The sequence below is a fragment of the Chionomys nivalis genome, chromosome 14 (assembly GCF_950005125.1).
Source record: "Chionomys nivalis chromosome 14, mChiNiv1.1, whole genome shotgun sequence".
Lineage (NCBI taxonomy): Eukaryota > Metazoa > Chordata > Mammalia > Rodentia > Cricetidae > Chionomys > Chionomys nivalis.
Genome location: NC_080099.1, coordinates 15,835,033 through 15,857,835, shown reverse-complemented (window position 1 = coordinate 15,857,835; position 22,803 = coordinate 15,835,033). Strand labels below are relative to the sequence as shown.

The 22,803-nt window shown below is 41.8% G+C and overlaps 1 protein-coding gene across 3 annotated transcripts; it reads right to left on the bottom strand.

Annotated features, from left to right (window-relative positions):
• Positions 1-870: 870 nt before the first annotated feature.
• Poli (DNA polymerase iota) lies at positions 871-17,230 on the bottom strand. 3 transcript variants are annotated; one of them, XM_057788588.1, is made up of 10 exons: positions 17,131-17,230; positions 15,629-15,754; positions 13,454-13,618; positions 11,710-11,862; positions 9,497-9,733; positions 7,165-7,343; positions 5,805-5,896; positions 3,519-3,646; positions 2,924-3,129; positions 871-1,947 (listed from the first exon to the last, which is right to left on the bottom strand). In XM_057788588.1, the coding sequence occupies exons 1-10, from the start codon at positions 17,228-17,230 to the stop codon at positions 1,132-1,134; spliced, it is 2,202 nt and encodes a 733-aa protein (XP_057644571.1). In that variant the 3' UTR covers positions 871-1,131. The 3 variants fall into 3 exon arrangements, with proteins under 3 accessions (XP_057644571.1, XP_057644572.1, XP_057644573.1); XM_057788589.1 differs by lacking the exon at positions 17,131-17,230 and adding an exon at positions 16,850-16,952; XM_057788590.1 differs by lacking the exons at positions 11,710-11,862; positions 13,454-13,618; positions 15,629-15,754; positions 17,131-17,230 and adding an exon at positions 11,677-11,704.
• Positions 17,231-22,803: the final 5,573 nt, after the last annotated feature.

Below are 22,803 nucleotides of genomic sequence, written 5' to 3'. Positions count from 1 at the left end.
AGACCACTGAAAAACACAGATACTTACATTATAATTTATAAATTAGCAAAATTAGTTATGAAGTAGCAACAAAAATAATTTTATGGTTGGGGTCACCACAGCATGAGGGACCATAATAAAGTTCACAGTATTAGGTAGGTTGAGAACCACTGCTCTACAACATATAATCCTCTCTCACCTACAATCCCTAAGGTTAACAGGCCACAATGTTCATTCATTCAGTATTTAGTAAATGTACTGTGGTATGCTCTAACTGTGAAAAATCAATAATTGCTATTTTAAAAGCCAATGATGGAGATGGAGAGATGGCTGAGTGGTTACGAGTGTCTACAGCTCTGTCAGAGGACTAGGACTCCAGTCCCAGTACTTGGTAGCTCACAAACAAACATGCAACGCCAACCTAAAGCCACGCCCCTTTCTGGCTTTCATGAACTCACACACAGACACACACACAAACACATATGCATACAAACACACACATACACACACACACTGAACACACAAAGTAAATTCTTCAAAAGTTTTTGTGCACACAGATGTAGTCTCAAAATCCAGAACCTGAGGCAGAAGGATCACAAAATTGAGGCTGGTCTGGGTTATACAGTAGGACATTATTTCAAAATCAAAAATCAAGCCAACTTTTAAATTATATGTAGTAATCTGGCCAAAGATTTGCCTTTTGAAACTGACACAATTATTTACTATTTGGATGTTATGGACTGACTTTGAGACACAGCACAGTTAACACACACAAAAACAAAAAACAAAAAACTAAATCCTGTTCATTCCTACAGCATCGAGACGCTGTGATGAGCCCATAGTTTGCTTGCAGGCGTAAAGCATCTGTCCCACAACCTATGGTAATAGTAATGTTGACCATGATATTCCTTTTATTTGAAAATGGTATAAAACAACTGTAGAAATAACAGGAAGACAGCATTTTTATCACATTATGGATATTTTCCCCTTTACACTAGAACTTACTTCCTGCATCCATTCCTGCTTCATCAGGAACATCTTACACTAGGATTTCTGTACCATCAAACATTAGTGTTTAATTAAGAAGAGCTTATGGAAAGCTAATCTGAGAACGATGCCTCCCTTGCTTCCTGGGCCTTTTCCTGAGCACGCTTATTTGTGTACAGGTTGGAAATCGGCTCCTGCCGTCTTCCACTCCGCTATCAGCTCCCTTTGGACCTCTTCTGGTAGCTCATAGAAAACCTGAGGATCAATGTCAGGCGGGAAAGACATTCTGTCATCAGCGGAATCTTGCTCTCTGTTCTCTCCTAGTCCTTGATGACAGGTGGTGGCAACTGTCTGCCTGGCGCTGTCTGCCGGGCGGTGTTTGGAGAAAAGTTGTTCACTCTGCAAATTTGGAAATGAATGAAAAACTGAAACAGCGGGATTTGTATTGGAAAAGTGGAATCCTTGAGACTCTCTAGGTCCTTGGCTCATGCGTTCATCTTTTAAGCGATTATCTATATAATAGGAACAATCCTTTCCACAGGGTGGGTGGGAGGTGCTGGTACTCAAGCCTGATGTTCCTGGCTCACAAGGAGACACAGCTGATACCTGTTTGCCAGTGAACATAGTATCTCTGGGGTTTAAGGAACCAGCTTGCATTTGCTTTTTAGAAAAGAAAGATAGTACTCCTTTTGAGGCATGCAGTGGACAGCTTAAACTTCCTTTCCCTTGAAGATTTTCTCCAGATTTCACAGAGAGGATTTCTTCTTGAATATCTGCTGGAAGTTGCTTAAAGACTTCATGGTCAACACCCTCAGGAAGTGCCAGGAGGGGAAAGTCATTCGTGTCTCTGTCTTTAGAAACACATGGAGCATCTGACGGAGACTCCCTGGTTCTTGAACTCTCAATTCTTCTACTTGGTAGACGTTCCCAGTTTGCTTCTTTTTCCTTGTAAACGTCGTCGTTGTGGGTGTCTTTCACTTTCTGGAACACAAGGAGAACAGCAGAATTTAGGAGTCTAATGCGCCTGAAATATCACTGATGCTGATGCATCCCTGCAGCTAGCGACTCACAAGCGATTTCAACCTGCTCAACACCTTCAGTCTTTTGTTGCCAGTGCCAGGTAGCAGTGAGTTACATGACTGTGTCGTTTATCATGGTATTCATATTTTCCTTGCTAGTTAGCACTGAGTAGGAGACAAAATATGCATAAGGAAAGGACCTCAACAATCATGTGGTTCAACAGCCAATTCTATAAACTAAATGATACAATGAGTGTGTGTGTGTGTGTGTGTGTGTGGCGTGCAAATGGTTTTGTTTATTATGCATACATTTTCTGCCTGCATGTGTCCCTGCAGGCCAGAAGAGGGCACCAAATCTCATGCTACAGATGATTATGAGCCACTATGTGGGCTGGGACTTGAACTGGGGGCCTCGGAAAGAGCAGCCCCTGCTTAAACCTCGGAGCTATCTCTCCAGCCCTCAAATATATTATTTTTTAAGCATAACAGTACATTTATATAAAACTTAAACACTCTCAAGTTTGCACAATTTTTCTTAAAATTTTTGCATTTGAATTTCCCTTCCAGTTTTATGTATCATAAAATGTCCACACACTCAATTACAGCTGAACAATTATTATACTATCCCAATCTTAACGCAATAGTAATTAATTTCCAGATATGTTTATATTTATAAGACAATTCACAATATTCTTATATTCCTCTAGAAAATGTGTTGACACTTCCCGAACAGAAGCGCCAGACTGTTTGTCTCTTATTCTGATGCTTACCCTTGCCTCTTAGATCACGATATATTTCAGGCCAGTGGCCATCCTGTAATAGGAACTACAAACAGGTAGATCGTCCAAACAGTGACACCACAAAGAATCTCCAAATAGCACTAAATACAAATGTGCAGGGCGTTTTGAGCCACAGCAGTGAAGTAAGGGTATACTCACAAAACTGCGCTTGCCGGAGTGGGCCGTGGTTGACAGGGAAGATGTTAAATAGAAATCCATGGGCCCCTTCTTAGCTGCACTCAGTGCTTTCAGGTTGCAGAAGCACACACTGAGGAGAGTCAGGTGAAACGGCAGCTTCACATTCACCATATTTCGGAAAAGTTTCATTAGGATGTCAACCAGAGGAGTCACCGCATCGTGATTTCCTAAGTAGATGTTGAAGGATATAATAAGCAACTGCATCCTAATATGAATTCAAATCACAACAATATTTACATGACTTATATTAAGAAACTAAAATCTAAATTGGGGTTATTGGAAATTTGACAATATTTACTAAATGTATTCTACACAGTTATTTTAGTTTTGTACCCTTTGAAGTTGAGATATATTTTTAGTTAAGTATTTACTGAGTGAAAAACAGAATTTACTTTTATTATCTATTAAAACATTTTTTAAAGTTAATGCCTGGTAAAATTAAAGTAATTTTTGAAAAATCACATGAAAATACTTTTATATAGTGTGTTTCAAATTCAAAGTTTACTTTTTGAAGCGGTCAGTATGCCAACCACAGCCTTAGAAAACTAGCCCATACCTGTCCCCAGCTTCTGAATGACATGGGATGGAATCGGGCACTGACGACTCTCGCGGTTACAGTGTTTCGGAGAATACCGACGGATGACTAATCTTATTGTATGGGGCTTCCTTCCATCATGGCACACTCTAAAAATATAAATGGAAAACCAGAATTATAGCGTGTATTAACATGTCTTTAAGATGATGGAACTCTTCTTTATTGAAGTGTTGGGCCGCACTTGGGTGTTGACCGAGAAGTCTTTAAGTAACTTCCAGCAGACATTCAAGAAGAAATCCTCCCTGGAAAATCTAGAGAAAATCTTCAAAGGAAAGGAAGTTTAAGCTGTCCACTGTATGCCTTGAGAGGAGTATTGTCTTTCTTTTCTTCAAAACAAATGCAAGCTGGTTCCTTAAACCCCAGAGATACTATGTTCACTGGCAAGCAGGTATCAGCTGTGTCTCCTTGTGAGCCAGGAACACCAGGCTTGAGTACCAGCAACTTTAGTAACTGTAAGTACCATAGGAAATGGTACATAGTAAGCAATAAGTGTTCAAGAAACCCAAATAAGTATCTCAAAGTCAACGCAGAAAAGCTCTGACATTTAAAATGGGAGAGTCACTCAGAATCAAGTGCTGTCAGAAATGGAGTGAACTATTATTTTATAGTCCAAAACTAGTTTAAAACAAACACATTAAATCAATAAGAATGTTTGCCAGCTATAGATGCAATAGAGGACAAATAACCAGAATATATAAAGAACTTAAATACCAAAACATCAAGAAAACAACCTCACTAATATATGTATCGTCTCGGCTCCCTAACTGCAACTGACAGGATGGGCCACCTCCTACTCAGGCCTCCATGTCTTCCACACTTGGGAGGACTGTTTCCCTCCCTTAAGACAAGAAGCAAAATTAAATGTTTCTCCTTAAGAAAAAAAAGTTTCAACAGCCTTGGCAATCAGGGAAAAATAAATTAAAACTCCTCTGCCATTTCATCTTACCTCACTGAGAATGGCTATAATTAAGATAAATTAAATTCTATTATACCTCCATCATAAAAACAAGGTGCTGCAGTGTGGTGTTGGGTGGCACTGGCAAGCAGAGGCATGGACAGATGCTAAACACCTGGTGTTTCAGAGGTCTGGAGTACCCGCTCTCTTCATGACTGAGTTTGCAAGGCCGAGAATTTATATACAGCACATACTTCCTGTGGTTTTTCTATGCAGGGCCGTTCTGCACAGCCACACACTTCAGAGTCCACATGAGCTGAGGTGAAGCGATGACCCAGTTTTGGCAGCACTCTCCCCAGAAAAGAATGAGTCACACCCCTGGAGCTGAGTCATGCACAGCCTCAGAGCCTTCAGCCAACAGTGAGCTGCACGGCTCTGCTCCAGACATGAGGCCAGCTGCGTGCGACAGCAAAACGGAAGGCCACTTCAGATCGCCTACTTTCTGATACAAGCACCAAGTTCTTTCATCTGCATACAACTACTTTTCCTGTGATCATTCCAGAAGCACACGTGTTCTAAACCAATTTTAGAGACTTCTATCGACATGATGTAATGGGAGATTAATACTTCCTTGTGAGAAATGAGAAATGTGCATTTCAAAGATAACAAGAAGCACCGGAAAACATTTCTTCCTCAGCTTACATTACCTTTCTTTTCTTTTTTCCTGTATATTTAGATCCCAGTTGACACATTACTGTTAACTCTCAGGCCAGAGTCTCTGAACACACTTCTATCAAGACTGAGTCTGCAAGGCACTCCCACATTTAGCCACCCCTTCCTTTGACTCAAGCGGTCCAGCAGTCTGAGACAGGGGGAGGGAGGTTTCTTCTGCTTTCTCTAGCACTGCCGTTTCAGCGTCTTCCTGTTCTGAGCCATCATGAACCTGAGGCCCATCCCTACATAAGGACGGTTAGAGCTGTGGCAGAATTACTCTTTCCTGCATTTTCCTCTTTCAACTGAAAAGCAAGTGATAGGAGCAGAGGCTGTGAATAGTTACAGGGAGGTTTTAAATGTCCTTCTCACCTCAAGACTGCAAACCTAGGAATTTAGAAACACCTAAGAAACCATTCAGGTACTTTGGCTTAAGATCAACATGACCTTCATGTTGTTTGAGTGAAGACTAAAGGAAGTAGGTAATTGTAATTCAGATTACCTGATGAGAGAAAGCTAATGACAAACCATCTATCCTGAACACAGTTTACCTGTAAAACCCAACACAGAACATGAGGTAGACTTTGCTATGTGGTGCATACACTCTGAATATAAAGGATGGCAGGCCAAATGAAAAATACCTGTTCAAAAGGCTGGAGAGTAGTTCTTCAATCTTAGTTTTAGCTTCGGCTTCTGAGGAACACTTTTTAAATGTATCTTCTTCACTAAAGGACTACCAAAGGACAAATGAGTGTACATTAATAGAAACTCAAACACAGTGCTTGTGCCAAATAAATACTCAACACATCCTTAACACCTTATCTTAATGCACAGCTCAATATGTGGTTCTTTTCCACTAACTCTTTAAAAAGATTTATTTATTTATGATGTATACAGAGTTATTCCTGCAAGTATGCCTACAGGCCAGAAGAGGGCACCAGATCGCATTACAGAAAGTTGTGAGCCACCATATGGTTGCTGGGAATTGAACTCTGGACCTCTGAGCCATCTCTCCAGCCCCCTTCATTAACTCTCGATGTGTGCAGTTATTGTGCACAAGCCAGGAAACTTAAAGGTACAAGGGCCAACTCCCTCCAGTCTCTTTAGACGTCTATGGCAAGGCTCCTATGGCCCTAAAACTTTAATCTGAGTCTATACTGGGTAAGTTATTTAACCTTTGGAAGGTACAGTACCGAGGCCTTAAGGAGGAAAAGAGGAAGCAAGGCAGGCAGGCAGGATGATATAAATAAATGGTAGTCTATCTCTGAGGTTTATGATGAAAATTAAATGCACTAAATATGTAGAACATGGGGGCTGGAGAGATGGCTTAGTGGTTAAGAGCATTGCCTGTTCTTCCAAAGGTCCTGAATTCAATTCCCAGCAACCACATGGTGGCTCACAACCATCTGTAATGAGGTCTGGTGCCCTCTTCTGGCCTGCAGACATACATGCAAACAGATTATTGTATACATAATAAATAAATATATTTCTAAAAATGGGATCATGTTCTAAAGTACCTGGCACATACGAGGAAAAAATAAAACCCACACTAATTGAATAATTTAACCTTCCCCATTTCCCAAATCACTGGACTGTTCTGAAAACAGAGATGTTTTAAAAGAGTAAAATGTTTCTTCATATGTGTGTGTGTGTGTGTGTGTGTGTGTGTGTGTGTGTGTCTGGATTTGAGGACACTAGTAAAAAGAAAATAGATAACTTGATTTAAAACTACTAACAGGCGCCAGGGGGTGGTGGCGCACGCCTTTAATCCCAGCACTAGGGAGGCAGAAGCAGGTGGAGCTCTATGAGTTCGAGGCCAGCATGGTCTACAGAGTGAGTTCCAGGACAGGCTCCAAAGCTATATAAATCACCTTCTTATGGGGAAGCGATCACGTACAAGCAGCAATGCAAAGGAGAGCAGTGAATACTGCAGCCTGCAGACATCTTTATCTTAAATGGCCCCACAGCCAGCACCCCATAATAAACGCCACGCTCACATACCTGAGGGGGGCCTGAGGGTGTGACAGGGGAACTGTCCTCTCCAAAACTGAGCTTCTGGATGCGCTGAGCAGCCGAGATTCCTAATTCCATCTCTAACGTTTTGATTGGAAAGGTCTGGAGATCATGCACACTATTGATTCCCAGCACTTCAAGACGTTTGGCGGTTTTATAGCCAATACCTGAACAACCGAAATGTGTCGTGTTACAACAGCGCTGCTTCTGAAAAGAAAGCTACTCTAATCACTAAAAATGTTTCCACCATATAAGTTCCTTACTACTTTACTAAGATCAAACCCCATTACAAAATATATTGATTTTCTTCCACCTAGGACTAGAGTTACACAAACTTCTTTGAAGCCCTTCTAGTATCAAGTACTGTCTAAGAGACAGCCAGCGTGTTCTCTCTGGATAAAACATACTTTTGATAACCTGTGATGTGATAGTGTGAATAAACTCGAAAATAAGTTATAATTCACATACGCAAAGAAGCCTGCACTGCAACAATTAGAAGTGCCAAGCACCTTCCTAAAGGCACACCACACACAAACTCACAATCATGCTTAGTAGGATTTGCCATCCAGAACAAACTGAAAGGAGAAAAGAACCAAGCAGAACCTTTGCTGCTAACCAAACTCCATTAAATTAGTCATATTTTATGCATAAGAGAACTAAGCTATGAAATGTTTTTTCTACACGTCATCTGAAAATAATACTCCTGCAGTTACCTGGCCCCCTGCACAGTAACAGCAGAAAGCTGCAGGAAGCAGGCATGTGAGGGGATTGTTACAATGGAGAGACGGCTCACTTTTCAGCAGTTAAAGACTGATGGTTAGAGTCACCGCAAAGGTAAGAGACTGGAAAACACAGATGAGGCGGGTGGAGGCTCAGCTGGCAGAGTGCTTGGCGAGTTTCCAGGAAGGCCTGGGTTTTATCTCCAGCACTGCCTGAAGCTGGTTGCAGAACTCAGGACGTGGGGTGGGAGAATCAGTAATTCAAGGCCATCCTCAGCCGCAGCAAGTTCCAGGCCAGCCTAGGCTACAGGATACATTAACTAAAAACTCAATCCAAGCAAGAATATTTTATCTGAGTATAGAGATCTCAACTGATTACAATCTAACGTGGTTCTTCAAAACAAAGACTCAAAGCTTCCAGTTATAGTCTACTGAAGAAAGTAAGCCAAGACAGAAAACAAATTAAATCATACCAACATTTGTCTAAAAAGGGAAGTCGCATCATTTAATTGGTGAAGTTTTCTGTCGTCTCATTTTCCCACATTTCTAAATCCCTACAAAAATGACCTTTAACTCACTCATTAACATTTGGCAGGCTACCTGTCCATGACTACCCAGTAGGTCACTTGTCTTTAAATGAGGACCTCAGGGACTGGAAGACCGCTCAGTCAGTAAAACGCTTGCAGCTCAAACACTAGGACCTCGGTTCACACCACAACGTCCACAGAAAATGTCAGGAGCTCTGGTGCAGACTCACGACCCCAGAAGTCGGAAGGTGGTGACAGCAGGATCTCACCAATCCACAAGCTCAGGTTCAGTGAGAGACACTGTCCCAAAAATATGAAGTGATGGCAAACATACTCGAGGTTCCCCTCTCGGTACACACACGCACACCAAAATACTGTTTAAATGAAAAGCTTAGCCTAGAAGCTTTCGGAAATTCAGTGCAGCATTAATATTTTATACAAGGTCCACAAAGACATATTGTGGGATATTTTTTATACTGTGTGACGATATGTCACTGTGATTGGTTTAATAAAAAGCTAAACAGCCAATAGCTAGGCAGCAGATAAGCAGGACTTCTGGGCAGAGAGAGGCCCTGGGGATGAACCTCGGCTTGTGGAGATGCCAGGGAGTCAGATGTACAGAATGGAGAGGTAAAGAACCATTACCAAGAGAATGTTCATTAACAGAAACAGGTTAATCTAAGTTATAAGAGCTGGTTAGAAACAACCTAAGCTAAGGCTAAGCTTTCATAATTAATAATAAGTCTCCATGTCATTATTTGGGGACTGGTGCCCAAAGAAAGTCTGATGAGAAAGACCTACTACAAAGTGACATTGTAAACAATAAACTCAGTTCCCTGTGAAATGTGCAGAGAGACTGTAAGTGTAGGCAGGACCATATGGCTCCAGGGTACCACTCAGAACTGTGTGTGGAAAAGTACTTTCACATATATCTTCACACAGATTTTCCCAGTTTTTTGTTTTTGTTTTGTTTTGTTTTCTCCAAAAGTCAAGTGTGTGTCTCTAGGAACTAAATGCATACTTAAAGAAATTATAGCAACGCCAATACACAATCCTCAAGTGCTTTCATCTTACCGGGTATTTCCTTTATGTGGTTCAAACTGTGAATGAGATCTTGACAGCTTTCAGGCAATAAGACTGTTTGCTGATTTGGTTTAAACACACCGGAAACTAACTTGGCCAGTAGCTTATTGGGAGCCACTCCAGCGCAGCCGGTGAGCTCCAGCTGGCTGTACATGGCTTCGCGCATCTCTGCCGCAATCTGCGATCCCACCGCCAGTCTCACGTGGGTGATGTTATGCAGGTTTACAGCTATGAGGACAATGTGATTACCATAAACGGTCATTCTCTTTTCCACAAAAAGCTTTAAACAAGCCCAGGATTTTGTTTGTGTCCACCCCTCCCCCACTACTCTTCCACCTGTTCCTTTAGTTCTTCATAGCTTTCTATAAAGTGATCAGACACCTAGGGTCTATGATAATGAGCACATGCTTGAAGTGCTTAATCACTAACAGACTATGAAAACACAGCTACTAAGAAGTTTCAGTTGAGCTGACATGCATAAAGCTTCACATTTACCAATAAATAAGTAGAAATAAGAATATATTCATACACTACCTAACCACCCTAATGAAACCATTTCTGACTGGCTCATAGCTTAGGAGATCTTCTTAGGGCACTATGGAGAATATAAAGAAATACGTTTTCTTTGGTGTGGAATGATAGAGTTTTATGGACCCATCTTTACCCTTAGGAAGTGTAACAGAGCCTGCAACTCCCAAATGGCTCACCAATCAGCCTAGCTCAGAGCAAGCGCAGAGTCCACAGAGGCAAGATAAAATAAACGTGCCACAATGAAAACTGGCTTGTCTGTGACAGACAAGACTGCCCACATCATGATTCTGCCAACTGATTAACTCGTTTGAAAGAAACTGGTTTTAAAACTATATGGAGCCAGGCGCTTGGGAGGCAGAGGCAAGGTGATCTCTGAGTTCAGAGCTATCCTGGTCAACAAAGCAGTTCCAGGCCAGCAGGCTACACAGTGAGACCGCTTCAATAAAGAACTTATATAGAAGGACAGGTCACGACGACTTAAGCACCTTTCACATGAAATATAAAATCTAGCTCTCTACACACTGATGCATTTGTTCTCAACAATAATGTCTGTATCAGCTTTAAAAGCTGTACAGAGAGGGGACTGGAAATGGTATGTAAAATAAAAACCAAATAGTTTTTAAAAAATCAAATTGTAAAAAAAAAGAGCCATTTTGATTTTATAATATTGACTGAAATCAAATATTCTGGAAATGTTTTTGTTTCATTGTTGAGTAAAAATGTCCTGATTCTTTTGAATGAAATGGGGGGGGGGAGAAGCTGCACAAAGATCTATCTGGAATCTCTCTTGCTTTCCACCTTGGTGACTGACCAAAGAACACAGGTACAAAAGACACAGGAGAAACTTCTGGTCTCCTCGAAACAGTAGTTCTACCCATTTCTCCTCTGGAGACTGTATGGGCACTCCACACGGGCATAACGGAAGGTGTATGCTGAGAAGCAGGACCAGTTAGGGCAGGCTACTCTTACACGAAGAGCTTGTCTGCCACATGAATTCTCCCACGGCCATGGGTGTCCAGAAGCCCAGGCAGATGTTCACGGGCATCACTGCAACTTATTTACAGATGCGAGTATCCCAGGAATAGCATCGGTCCTCCACACCTTGGAATGTGAAGATGGGTCCTGCTAGCAGCTGCTAATGGTCACTGGAACTGATTAACCTGAAGCCTGGAGAAGTCACCCGCACACGGCAAGATTGGTCTGTGACTAGAGAAAAACCTGAACAAGATTCAGCTAGGATCCAACAGGGGACTCTTAGTGCCTCAGAGGAACAGAAGGGATCAAGGAAAATATACATCAGCAGCACATTTAACCTACTTCAAAATTCAGGAGAATTAAGTGATTAAAAAACAAAAAGATAATAAGCCAACTTCTGTAACTTAGGATGACCTACAGAGATAGGGTTCTTAGACACAGATGGGAAAGAATGGGACGATAACTCCCTTGGAGACACGGAAGCTACTTGCACCACATCCCTACATAACACTGAACAATCCTCAAGCCTCAACGTGGTCCAGCAAGACCTCATTTTGGCCGCCTTAGACACTAAACATGACTCTACCGCACTAAGCATGGCTCTGCCTCCAAAAAAGCCACACGTCCATCAGCAACCTCTCCGACTATGGGATATGTGTACTTACCACTGGTCACTGACGCGAGTGGGAAGCACTCACCCTGGTTATTGTAAACATGGCCCGACACAGTCACAGATGGAATCTCATCTCTTGGAAGCTGCTGGAGTCTTTTCTCAACCGTTTCCGTTAGATCCACAAAATTTTCATCAAATCCAAGTCTCTCAACAACTGGACTAAATTCCTCCAACAATTCTAAATTGAAATATTATTGGAGAACAGATATAATTAAGTTACAACTAGCATAGAATTCACTATTAAAGATTAAAATACCAAATACAGCATATAAAAATGTGTATTCCATTATGTGTATACATATGTAAAACAGCTTTACACCCTTTAAAGTTTTGACTCAAATGTTTACTTTATATGTATACATGTTTTACCCACATGTACATCTGTGTACCATGTTTAAGCCTGGAACCTGCAAAGGCCAGAGGTGGGCACTGGATCCTGTAGGACTAGAGTTATAGATGGTTGTGAGCCCCCATGTGGGTGCCAGAAATTGAACCCAAATCCTCTGGAACAAGCAACCAGTGTTCTTAACTGCTAAGCCATCTTCCCAGCCCAGCTCCACAACCTTTGACAACATCCTCAGTTAACAAACTTTTGGTTAGAGGCAATATTTAAAGAAAATAATCCAGAAATAATATTCCCAAGATACTCACAGTAATACATCTAATTCAATCTTCCATATCTGTAACTTTTTAAAAAATATGTAATATACTTTTTTAAAAAATCCATGCTCAGAGGTAGTTAAAATCTTTAAGTGGATGTCAAGGAATAAATTTAATCTTAGAAAAGTATAACCAGGTGTTTTAGCTATATTTTGCAGAAGCATTTGCAATAGGCAAAAAATAACATTTGAAACTTATTTTGAAACTACACTACAATGAAGTAGTTTGATGAATCCTATCCTCATACATTTCCTCAGGATGAAGGAGCTGAAGTGGCAGAACTTTCCAGTATTCAAAATGCCGAGCATCAAGGAAAGATTTAGCCACTAAAATGTTGGTTAACCTGACCTGACCCAAGGCTCAGAATTCAAAAGGACTATAAGTTCTGAAATTAGACTTAAAACTAATCAGGAATTACAACTTTAAAGTCATTTCTACTTAGTGAATCTTCTATCTAGATGGTGAAAAGTATAGTAGTTCCTTCGCATACATATAAACCAAATATATTTTTAAAGTTTGGACAGCAGAAGACACTAATGTTGACCTCTGGCACATACTCACACGTACATGTACACACACACAAACACATAAACTTAACATACACAAAATATCTTTCTTCACAGTATTTATTTTCATTTTAGATTTTAAAACTCCATTTACATAATTTCTGTTACTTACATAAATCGTATTCATGACCAAATTTAAATTACACTCAACTATTCATTCTCTCCACAGCTATAACAGTGAAAGCCACCTTCTTACATAATTAAAATTTTGTATTAAATTTAATTGCTTGAGGGCACATGAAGCTACCTTTTTATATAACTAAAAATTTTTATTACTTTTATTCATTTGGCAGGGGCAGAGGGGCACATGCTATAATATGTGTGGAGGTCAGAGGGCAACTTGTGGAAATCAGGCCTCTCCTTCTACCATGTGGGTGCCAGGGATGGAACTCCAGTTGACAGGCCTAAAGTTGATTTTTGCAGTGAAAAAGGCCTTTTAAAGTGTTAGGAAAAAAGGAAATAGCTATATGGCCACTTTATTAGCAATATTTGTATAAAGAATAATCACCCTACATGTTAAAATATGCAGTGACTAATTTGTACCTGTGACCTTATATGACATCTCTCTGTAGCGGCTCAAATCTTCTCCATTCACGAGGACCAGCTGGGGACACTTTTCTTTTGCATCTCTGACACTCATAAGCTTCTTAACTCCAAGTTTCCTGGCTTCATAGTTGCAAGTAACCACCAAGTATTTCTGCTGAACACCTATGAAAAACAAGCATCACCCGAGGAAGCGAAATAGACTTTAGTCTTTAAACTACAGTTTCCTAGTTTCACGCTGTGACAGTGTAGGTGGGAACTGTCTGCTGCCATGGTGGTTAGCAGCAATGAGGCTCAAGCCCACAGCCTTGTGCACACATGCATGCTGGTCAAGCACTCCACCACCCACCACTTCCCCACCTCCACAGTGGCCTGAACTCCCCATGTAACCCAAGCTGCCCTCTAACTGAAATTGTCCTCTGCCTCCCTTTGCAAGTGCTGGGGTTACAGAATTGTACCACCCTGCCCAGCTCGTGATGGGTTTTGACAAGAACAAAAAGACATATGAGTTAAGAAAAACAAACTCGCTGGGTAGTGATGGTGCACATGCCTTTAATTCCAGTACTCAGGAGGCAGAGGCAGATGAATTTCCTTGAGTTCAAGGACAGCCAGGACTGTAACACAGAGCTATCTCCCACTTACAAATCATAAAATACCAATCTTGTTCTCACATATCTTAACTTTTATCTTTAGTTTTTTCTAATTGGAGAAGAAAGAAATTAGATTAAGAAAACACTTAATAACTGTAGCAGAAATTATATATAAGAATGTGTGTGGGCAGTTACTCATACACAAAAGGAAAGCTGTGTTTCTCAAATCTGAATTATTGTTACATCAATATACTCTAAGGAATTTTCAGAAATAACACATAAATTAAATCAATCAAGGATTCTTTCCAGACAACTCAAAGCCCAATTGATTTATAGTGTCATATAATATTCTTGGGTATGCTTACCAAAGAATAAGCCCAATGAAAATAACAAATAATTAAATACTGGTTGCTGCTAGAAAAACTCATTTATCTTCTGAGCAAACTGCCAATGAATATAAGTAATATTCTGAGAGCCAAACTACAGCCATCATGAGAGATCTTGTCCCATTAAGTACCTGAACAATGAACTATAGATAGCTCATAATAATTTGCAGTTTTGCCATGAGGAATTACTTTAGGTTTCCTTTTAAAATTGACAGTATGACCACCTAGAAAATACACTGTTAAAAACTGCCAGGTATTTAAGATTGCTAAAATTATTTGCTTTTCTCTTTTTACACAATTTGATTGTTTCATGCCAGTGTAAGTCATATCCATCTGTAATAAGTAGAATGAATATATTGAAAAGAAATAAATCTATATCCATTCTTTTTGCCTATTTTTAAATCTGACATTTTAAGACAAATCAAAATTAGTTTTGCAGATATGTTTTTCATCACTCTGACAATGCCTGGCAGTCTCGGTGAGCTACATGAAAGAGGCTGGACTGGCGAACTCCTTAGCTAAGAGGACTCCCCACAGCATGGCTTGGCCTGAGCTGGTTGCCCATTTATAAATAAAAGCTGACGGGGCACTGACATTCCTGTATCTACATCTTAGTCACAGTACCTCTTAGGACAAGGAACAACTAGGTATCTTGTGCTCACTAGAAATGATTACAGAAGGAAAAAAAAAAAAGAATTGATCCCCTAACTTAAATCCTTGACTTGGGAAAGTTTAAAGACTTAGCCTTGCCTTAGAGAACTAAAACCTAGCCATCCCTTTGTTCTTCAGGGATCAATGAGATGGATGGTAACTTAAAAAAACCGAACCAGGCACACGATGAAAGGAGCAAGGAAACCAACACTGCCCTTTATGCTTATACTAAAATATCCTTCCTACATGCATGACAGAATGCTGTGTCCTCACTTAAGGTACGTGCCTACAGAAGTGAGCTACTGCATCTACTAAGAGCTGATTCTGGTAGAAGCCAGAATATGTGCTACCTATGCTAATGTCATGCTTATTAAAGGGACAAGACTTGGCACATTCATTCTTGGTAGCAAAGCCAATATGACTGCCAACCAAGTTCGTAAAAATGGACTCCAAGAACTGCCTTAAGATGGTTAATAAATCAGAAAAAATAAATCATACTTGAGCTAATTTTATCATCACTCAACAAAGATACCATCAATGTGGATTACCTAAAGGTTTGTCCTTTAATTCTGGATTGGAGATCATTTCTACTTGGGCATAGAAGCAATCCAGATCCACATGTACTATGACTCTGGGTGAGGAGATCCGTGTTGGCACCCCTTGATCGAAAACCGCTGCACAATACACAGAGGGAAAGAAATACATTCAGGGTGCTTATCACCAGTGCGCAACTAACACATCCTTAACACGTTTTAGCTGGGAAAGAAGGTACAGTGGTTTTTTTTCCACCCTTGGATTTTATGACGGGTCAAATGCCAACTCTTTTTAGATGCCCCCAAAGTATCTATGAATCATACAGACATGAAACACCATCAACAAAACGTTCTTCAGTCCTGTTTAACAAACTATCATGTCTCCAGGTACTACAGTTCCCCGCCCCCCCCCCCCCCCCCCCCGGAGTCGTTACTTAGAGGGGAAACTCATGATCAATAACGAAGGGCACAAAAGCTAGAACTATCGTTAAGTTTGTTTGTTTTTTTTTTTTTTAGAACGTTTTAAGCAGTAGAGGAAAAGACATTGTAGCAATGTTATTTTCAACCAACTGGAGAACTGGAGATTTACTTAAAGAGGCGTGTTTTAAAAAAAAAAAATCAAACCGGCACAACATAACTTGTGGGTTCCAGGACACTAAATTTAGTTCCCATGAGAGTAAGATTTCCTGTTCTGAAGTCCCCAGTGCCTAGAACAGTGCCTGAGGCGTAACAGACAACAAATAATTAATCACTGAGTTGAAAAACTAAGCATCTTATTTTAAAATCTAGGGTCAGGGCTGCACCTGAAGCCCCAGGGCCAGTGAGTAAATAGTAGTTTATGTTATGGGTAGTAAAGGAGGCAACAGGGACGATTCTCTTCAGCTACGAACAAAGCAGCCTAAATGCAATCGTGGGCTAGGAAAAGCACCTTTGTAGGAAAACTGACAAATTCTGAATATAGTGTGTCCTTCTGTAAATGGGCACTAGTTGTGTACTGACTTTAATTTTGACATTTTGATATATGTACCAAGGAGATATTAGAGATATTGATATTAGAGAAATAACATGTACGCCACAACTTCTCTGTTCTCTGGGGATGGGGGCATGGGGGTGTCAGAGAACGGAAATCCAGCGCTGGACCTGGCGCCACAAGGCCGGTCCACAGGCTGAGGTGGAAGCGGGTCCCCCAAGGGACTCCAGACCGTTTTTGCTAGATCCGGGGCCAGCCTCTCCTACCTGGACTGAGGCCAGGTCTCTACGCCTAAATGGACAAGGTCCTCCTAGTCTCCGACTTGGAGCCGCCGGAAGCATCAGGGGTCCCCTCGGGCGAGCAGGTGCACCCCACCCATGTGTGCAGGAATGCAGGGTCGCCCAAGCGTGCAGGAGCCGGCGCGGAGTGCCCGTACTCGCCAGGCCCGAGCGGGACCGGGAGGCCGCGCCCCAACGACCGCCCCGGGCGCCCGCCCTTCCCCTCCAGCCTTCCCTTCCTTTCCCGCCATCACCGGGGAGGCGCACACCCCACGAGCTGCCCGCCGCCCCCGCGTCCAAGGGCTCCATGGCGCGAGCAGCGTCCTCTTCCTCCGCGGGACCGCCTTCCTCCTCGGCCTCCACCCCCATCTTCAGCGGGGGCCAACCGCAGAGCAGCTGCTGCACGGTCTCCTAGGAAACCGGGGCCCAGCCTCCGGCCTCACGCCTGCGCACTCGAGCGGAACGGCCTGAGTGGCAGAGAGCGGGAGAAAGGGCGGAGCGCTGCATCGCGGTCGAGGTGGTTAAAGTGGGCGAGGGAGAACCCAAATGACCTTTTCTTTTTTCTTTCGCCGCACCTCTTCTCTCTAATATTTTTAATTTTTTTTTATTAACGCGTATGTGAGACCATATGCTAGGTGAGGGCAAGTGCCCGGAAAAGCCGGAAAAGAGCGTTGGAGCCCCTAGAACTGGAGTTAACCGGTGGTTATGAGCCCCTTGTTTCTGGGATCCTGGGTTCTGTGGAAGATCAGCAAGTACTCCCACTTCTGAAACATCTCTTTATCTCCATTCTTTTCTTTTATTGATTCGGTTTTCCCCGAAGACTTCAGTGTTGGGCGCATACCAAACTTTTTAATTTTTAAAGTATATTCTCTGTCAGATGATTTGTTGGCAAACGGGTAACCCCTAAACCTGAGTGATTTGTGTTTATGGGATTGGGGAAAGGGTTTAAGTTATATTAAGATCGAGGTAACTGTCAAGTTGGGAGCGTAGGCCCCAGCCCCCAGGCCTGGTCTGGACTCCAAATCCCAGCAGGCCAGGACCTGACCCCTCCCTGGGGGTGGGGTCAGGACCACTTTTCCCCCCCAGGGTATTTAAGTGATCTCCCAAAAGAGGAACACGAGGTCCCGGTTTCCCTTTCCGGGCCACCCAAAAGCGCAGAACTCCCATTAAACCTGGATATTTCTTAATTTGGCTTGTATTGATTTGGCTTGATTGAGAATTTTTGCGTCGGCAGGGAGCTCGCATTAGGAAATATTTCTAACAGTAACCAGGTAAAGGACATGATTAACAAGGATGGATGTGAATGTTTGTTGAGTTTTGTTTGTTTTATTTAAAGAGGCTCTGATGCATTGAACCCTTGAATGGTTTATGTATGAATAGGGTATGAACAGGTGTGACTAGGGTTTTGATACACTTGCTTTGGGTTAAAGTCACCATTCCAGAGTCTGATTTTGCTGGCAGTGTTATCGTATAACTGCTTAGAACCTGCACTGTAAAACAAAACGGGTAAACACACTCTCGATTCCATAAATGGAGATAAAGCAACATAGTTTACTGTTCTGATGTCTCTAAAGCTCCTGGCACATTAGGAGCTCAGTGGTGTCTTCTCATGGGGCGCATATGTGCCTGTATGTTGATATTTGTGTATGTGTGCATCTTCCAATACATTTCTCCCTATTCTGGTCCAGTAGAACCTACTGATTGTAGAGAGGAAATGCCACACTTTGCTTCCTATTACTTTGATAAACACCATGACCAAAAGCAACACAGGGAGGAAAGGGTTTTACACTTACACTCAGCCTGCTTTCTCAAACCACCCAGAACCACCTCCTCAGGGGCAGCACTGCCTCCACACACACCCCCCCAATGGGTCCTCCCATGTCAATCATTAATCAAGGGAATGACACAGACTTGCCTACCAGCAGGTCTGATAAAAATTCCTTCTTCCCAGAGTTTGTGAAAACCTACTCAGCACCATCAAAAGACAAAAGAACCTTAGGCTGTTTGGGGATCTTAAATAGCCATTTGCCTTTAGTCTTTGTGTCTTAGCTTGAATATATATTAAAGTTAGCAAATCACAAACCTCTATCAAGGCTGTAACATCTGATAACCCCTAGAAAGATTTGCTGGACTCACTGTGTCCTGGTCACCTGATACTACCATGAATGTGTTTGTTAACTGTCTTGGTTATAACTGTCCTTTTCCTTCGGCTGGAAAAAAGTTCAAACAACCACTTTTATTTTGCAACAGGTCATTTGGGCTAACTTAAAATCCATGTTCCTAGTGTTGTGTAACAGTTCCTGGGGAGACGGGGACACAAGGCTACTCACCCTGGACAGGAAACTGACCGAACAAAGCCGGTACACCATCAAAGTTCACCTTGGTGAGCTAATGAGTTTATTGAGGTTTCTTTCAGAACTGTGGGTGAGGACTTACTTACAGGAGCACGGAAAGCTCAAAGACAACTATATCACCCGTGTTCCACCTCAACAGGGGTGATGACTCAAGAGAAATGTCAATCTGCCTCAGGGATAGAATGTTCTAACTTGAAGGAAATTTCAACACAATGTATGGTCACTTACATTTGGCTCAGAATAAGTTATTTTGTCTCTTTTACAGCAAAGTTGTTATGGGAATAATTAGTATATATGTGTAAACATGTATTTTATATGATTCTCGTTCCTCCTACTCTCCTCCCACCTCTCTCCTCTATTACCTAGCTCAGATTGGCCTTGAACTCTCAGTCCTCTTTCCTTAGCCTGAGAACTTCTGAGATTACAGGCATGGGTCACCTTGCTCATCTGTGGTTCTGTTTCTCATCAAATATGAAGTGAGGGTCGTGAAAAAGAAAACCCATTTAAAAAGTGCTGATGTATCCACACAGGGTAGCAAGCAAAACAGTGTGTGTGTGTTTCTTCCAATACATTTCTTTCCAAATCACCTTTGCATATTTAATTCTTAGACCTCTGTAGCAATTCTCAAAAAATCTACATATGATCAAAATCCCTTCTTAAGAAGCATACTGCTCCATGAAATTTTCCAAGTGGAGGAACTATCCAATAGTATTACCCAGCTATATTGCCTTCAAAATAAAACAATGTCCAGCATTCATGATATCCCTAAGGGCTCAGTAGTAGCACACATACCAGAGCTGTAACCAACAGCTCTCGAATTAGACTTAAGACCCACTCAACAAAATAGAAATTACACGTGGTATTGGAAACCTAGTCAACTACCCAAGAAGTCATGGATCTTGGAGAAAAACCCACAATGGACACTTTACTAAATCAGCACAATTCCTAACTACATTCTAAATATCCTTACATCCACAGATAAATATAGGTCTCATCCCTCATCAGAGACATGTCTCCTTGTAAAAGATATAAACCTTTACAGAAAACCACAACCGGTCCAAATGCTGAGAACACATGACCATGTGGTACCCAGCCTCAACTGATACATCCGTAATACAACTATTGCACCTAAGGCTCAGAGATCATAGCAGAAATGAAGGTAGGAAGGTTGTAAGAACAAAAGAAACAGGAAGTTTGCTGTGAGATACCATCTAGAAATGTTAGAGAATCAATACCCATGAAGTGTGATCAACTTGGCTGCCTAAGCAAGACCTGAAAAATGATGACACCAATAGACGTACTAAGATGGAAGGGGGAAAGCTCGTGGGACCTCAACTCCACACAAAGAACTACAGGCAGGTAAGGAATGCTGAGAGTAGAACTACTCTCGCCAAGGAAGTAGTCAGCCCTGAAATCACACACATATGACTAACATTATACAGACTGGGAAGGTTGTATTTATATATTTAGGATACATAACCATGTAGACATATGTGTAAAACAAAAGAAGCAGAGGTGTAAGCAGACAAATTTAAACATGTAAGTTTCCGGTCGCAACTCCTTGTTCTCAAATAACCGACTCAGAAGCTGAATATGAATTATAAATGCTCAGTTGATAGCTCAGGCTTGTTACTGGCTAACTCTTACACTTAATCCATTTCTATTCATCTATGTGTTGCCGCATGGCTCATGGCTTCATCTGATCTCTAGCATGTCTTGCTTCCTGGGCAGTTGGCTGACATCTTTCCTGACTTCGCCCTTCTTCCCATCATTCTCGGTTTGACTTTCCTATCTCACTTCCTGCCCAGCTACTGGCCTGTCAGCTTTTATTAACCAATGAGAGTAATGCATATTCACAGCGTACATAGGATTATTCCACAGCCCAAAGGTCATGAATGTGGGAGAGAACATGGCAGGAATGTATGGGAAGAGTTGGAGGAAGGAAAGGGAAAGGAGGAAATGTTCTAATTAGATTTTAATTTCAAAAAGACAATAAAAAAAGAACATGCTGCTTCTTCAGTGAATTCTATTTGGCAGATCTTAAAACAGAACCTTGGAATTAAGCTCCTCTTTGGCCATGAGTGTCTCTTGGACTAAAACTCAAGGCTCTAATTACTTGTAAACAACTAGTTTTTTTTTCCTTCCAATTATTCTAGATTGAGAATGATGCAAAGCCCTGAAATAGCCTGGCAGATGAACATGGCCCTTTCAGAGGAGTCCTAGGCTCACTACCATTGAACATGTTGCTTGAGTTAAATGAGCCCGCGTTGAAAATCAGCACACACAGGTTATTAGTAAACTGCATCCGTTTCCCTGTCCATGGTCACACTTGCTGAGTGGCTTTTAATTTAGTGGGAAGATGGATAAGTGGATTTTTAGAAATGCTAATAAGCAAGCATAACAAGCCCCATGAATCACATAGGGCCCTCATATAATTAATGATTTTTTTAAACAAGAATGCATTTTCATTCTGTAACTGAACTCTACATATTAGTTAACCAGTGCTTGTTGGGGGAGGATAGAAGTGGCGTCTACAAAATGATATCTGTAACTCTCTTGAAGGTCAGATATCGCTGACGACTTAAAACAGCTTATTCCACAGTATAATATTAGCTCTTTAAAATAATATTTTATGTGTACTGGTGTGAGGGTGTTGGATCCCTTGGAATTGGAGTTACAGACAGTTGTGAGCTGGCATGTGGGTGCTGGGGATTAAACCTGTGTCCTCTGTAAGAGCAGCCAGTGATCTTAACCACTAAAGCCATCTCTTCAGCTCAATATTAATAGCTCCTGAGAGTAGATAACTATCCTTCTCATTTTATCAAGGATGAAAGGGGAGGAGAGGCCGTGTGTGATGCCTCGACCATGTAGTCCCAGCATTTGGGAGGTGGAAGCAGGAGAATCCAGAGTTCAAGGGTTGTCCTCAGCAGTAGAAGAGTTTTAAGTCAGGCTGGGCTACATGAAATTCTCTCTATGCAAACAAGGGGGTGAGGAATGAGGGGAGAAAAGGGTCTTTGTTTGAGGATATGAATCTAGCAATGGCAGATCCACTTTTCAGATTCTCCCCAAGAAAAAATAAGTTATTCTTCATAGAAGACATCGGTGTCCCCTGGCTATTTTCCATGGTGACCACACAGCAAATTCTCTGGAGTGGGAAGAATCATTGTCCCTCAAACATATTAGCAGGCTGTGCTGGATAGTTTAAGGCAACTTGACACAAGCTCTAGAGTCATTTGGGTAACTTCAAATGAGAAAATGGCCACAGCAGATTTGACCTGGGGGGCAAGCTTGGGGCGCCTTTTCTTGACCGATGATTGATAGGAGAAATGCCCAGCTTTGGTGGACTTTTCGGTCTAGGCCACCAACCAGCTCTGTCCTGCCGCTCACTCCCCAAATAACTACACGGAGACTTAATATTAATTACACATGCTCTGACAATAGCTTAAGGTTGGTTTTAGCTAGATCTTACAACTTAACCCATTTCTATTCATCTGTGTGCTGTCTGAGGCTCATTTCACCTAATGTACATACCTTCCATCCTGCTCTCTCTGAGTCTCACGGCATCTCCTCTGACTCTGCCCTTCTCCT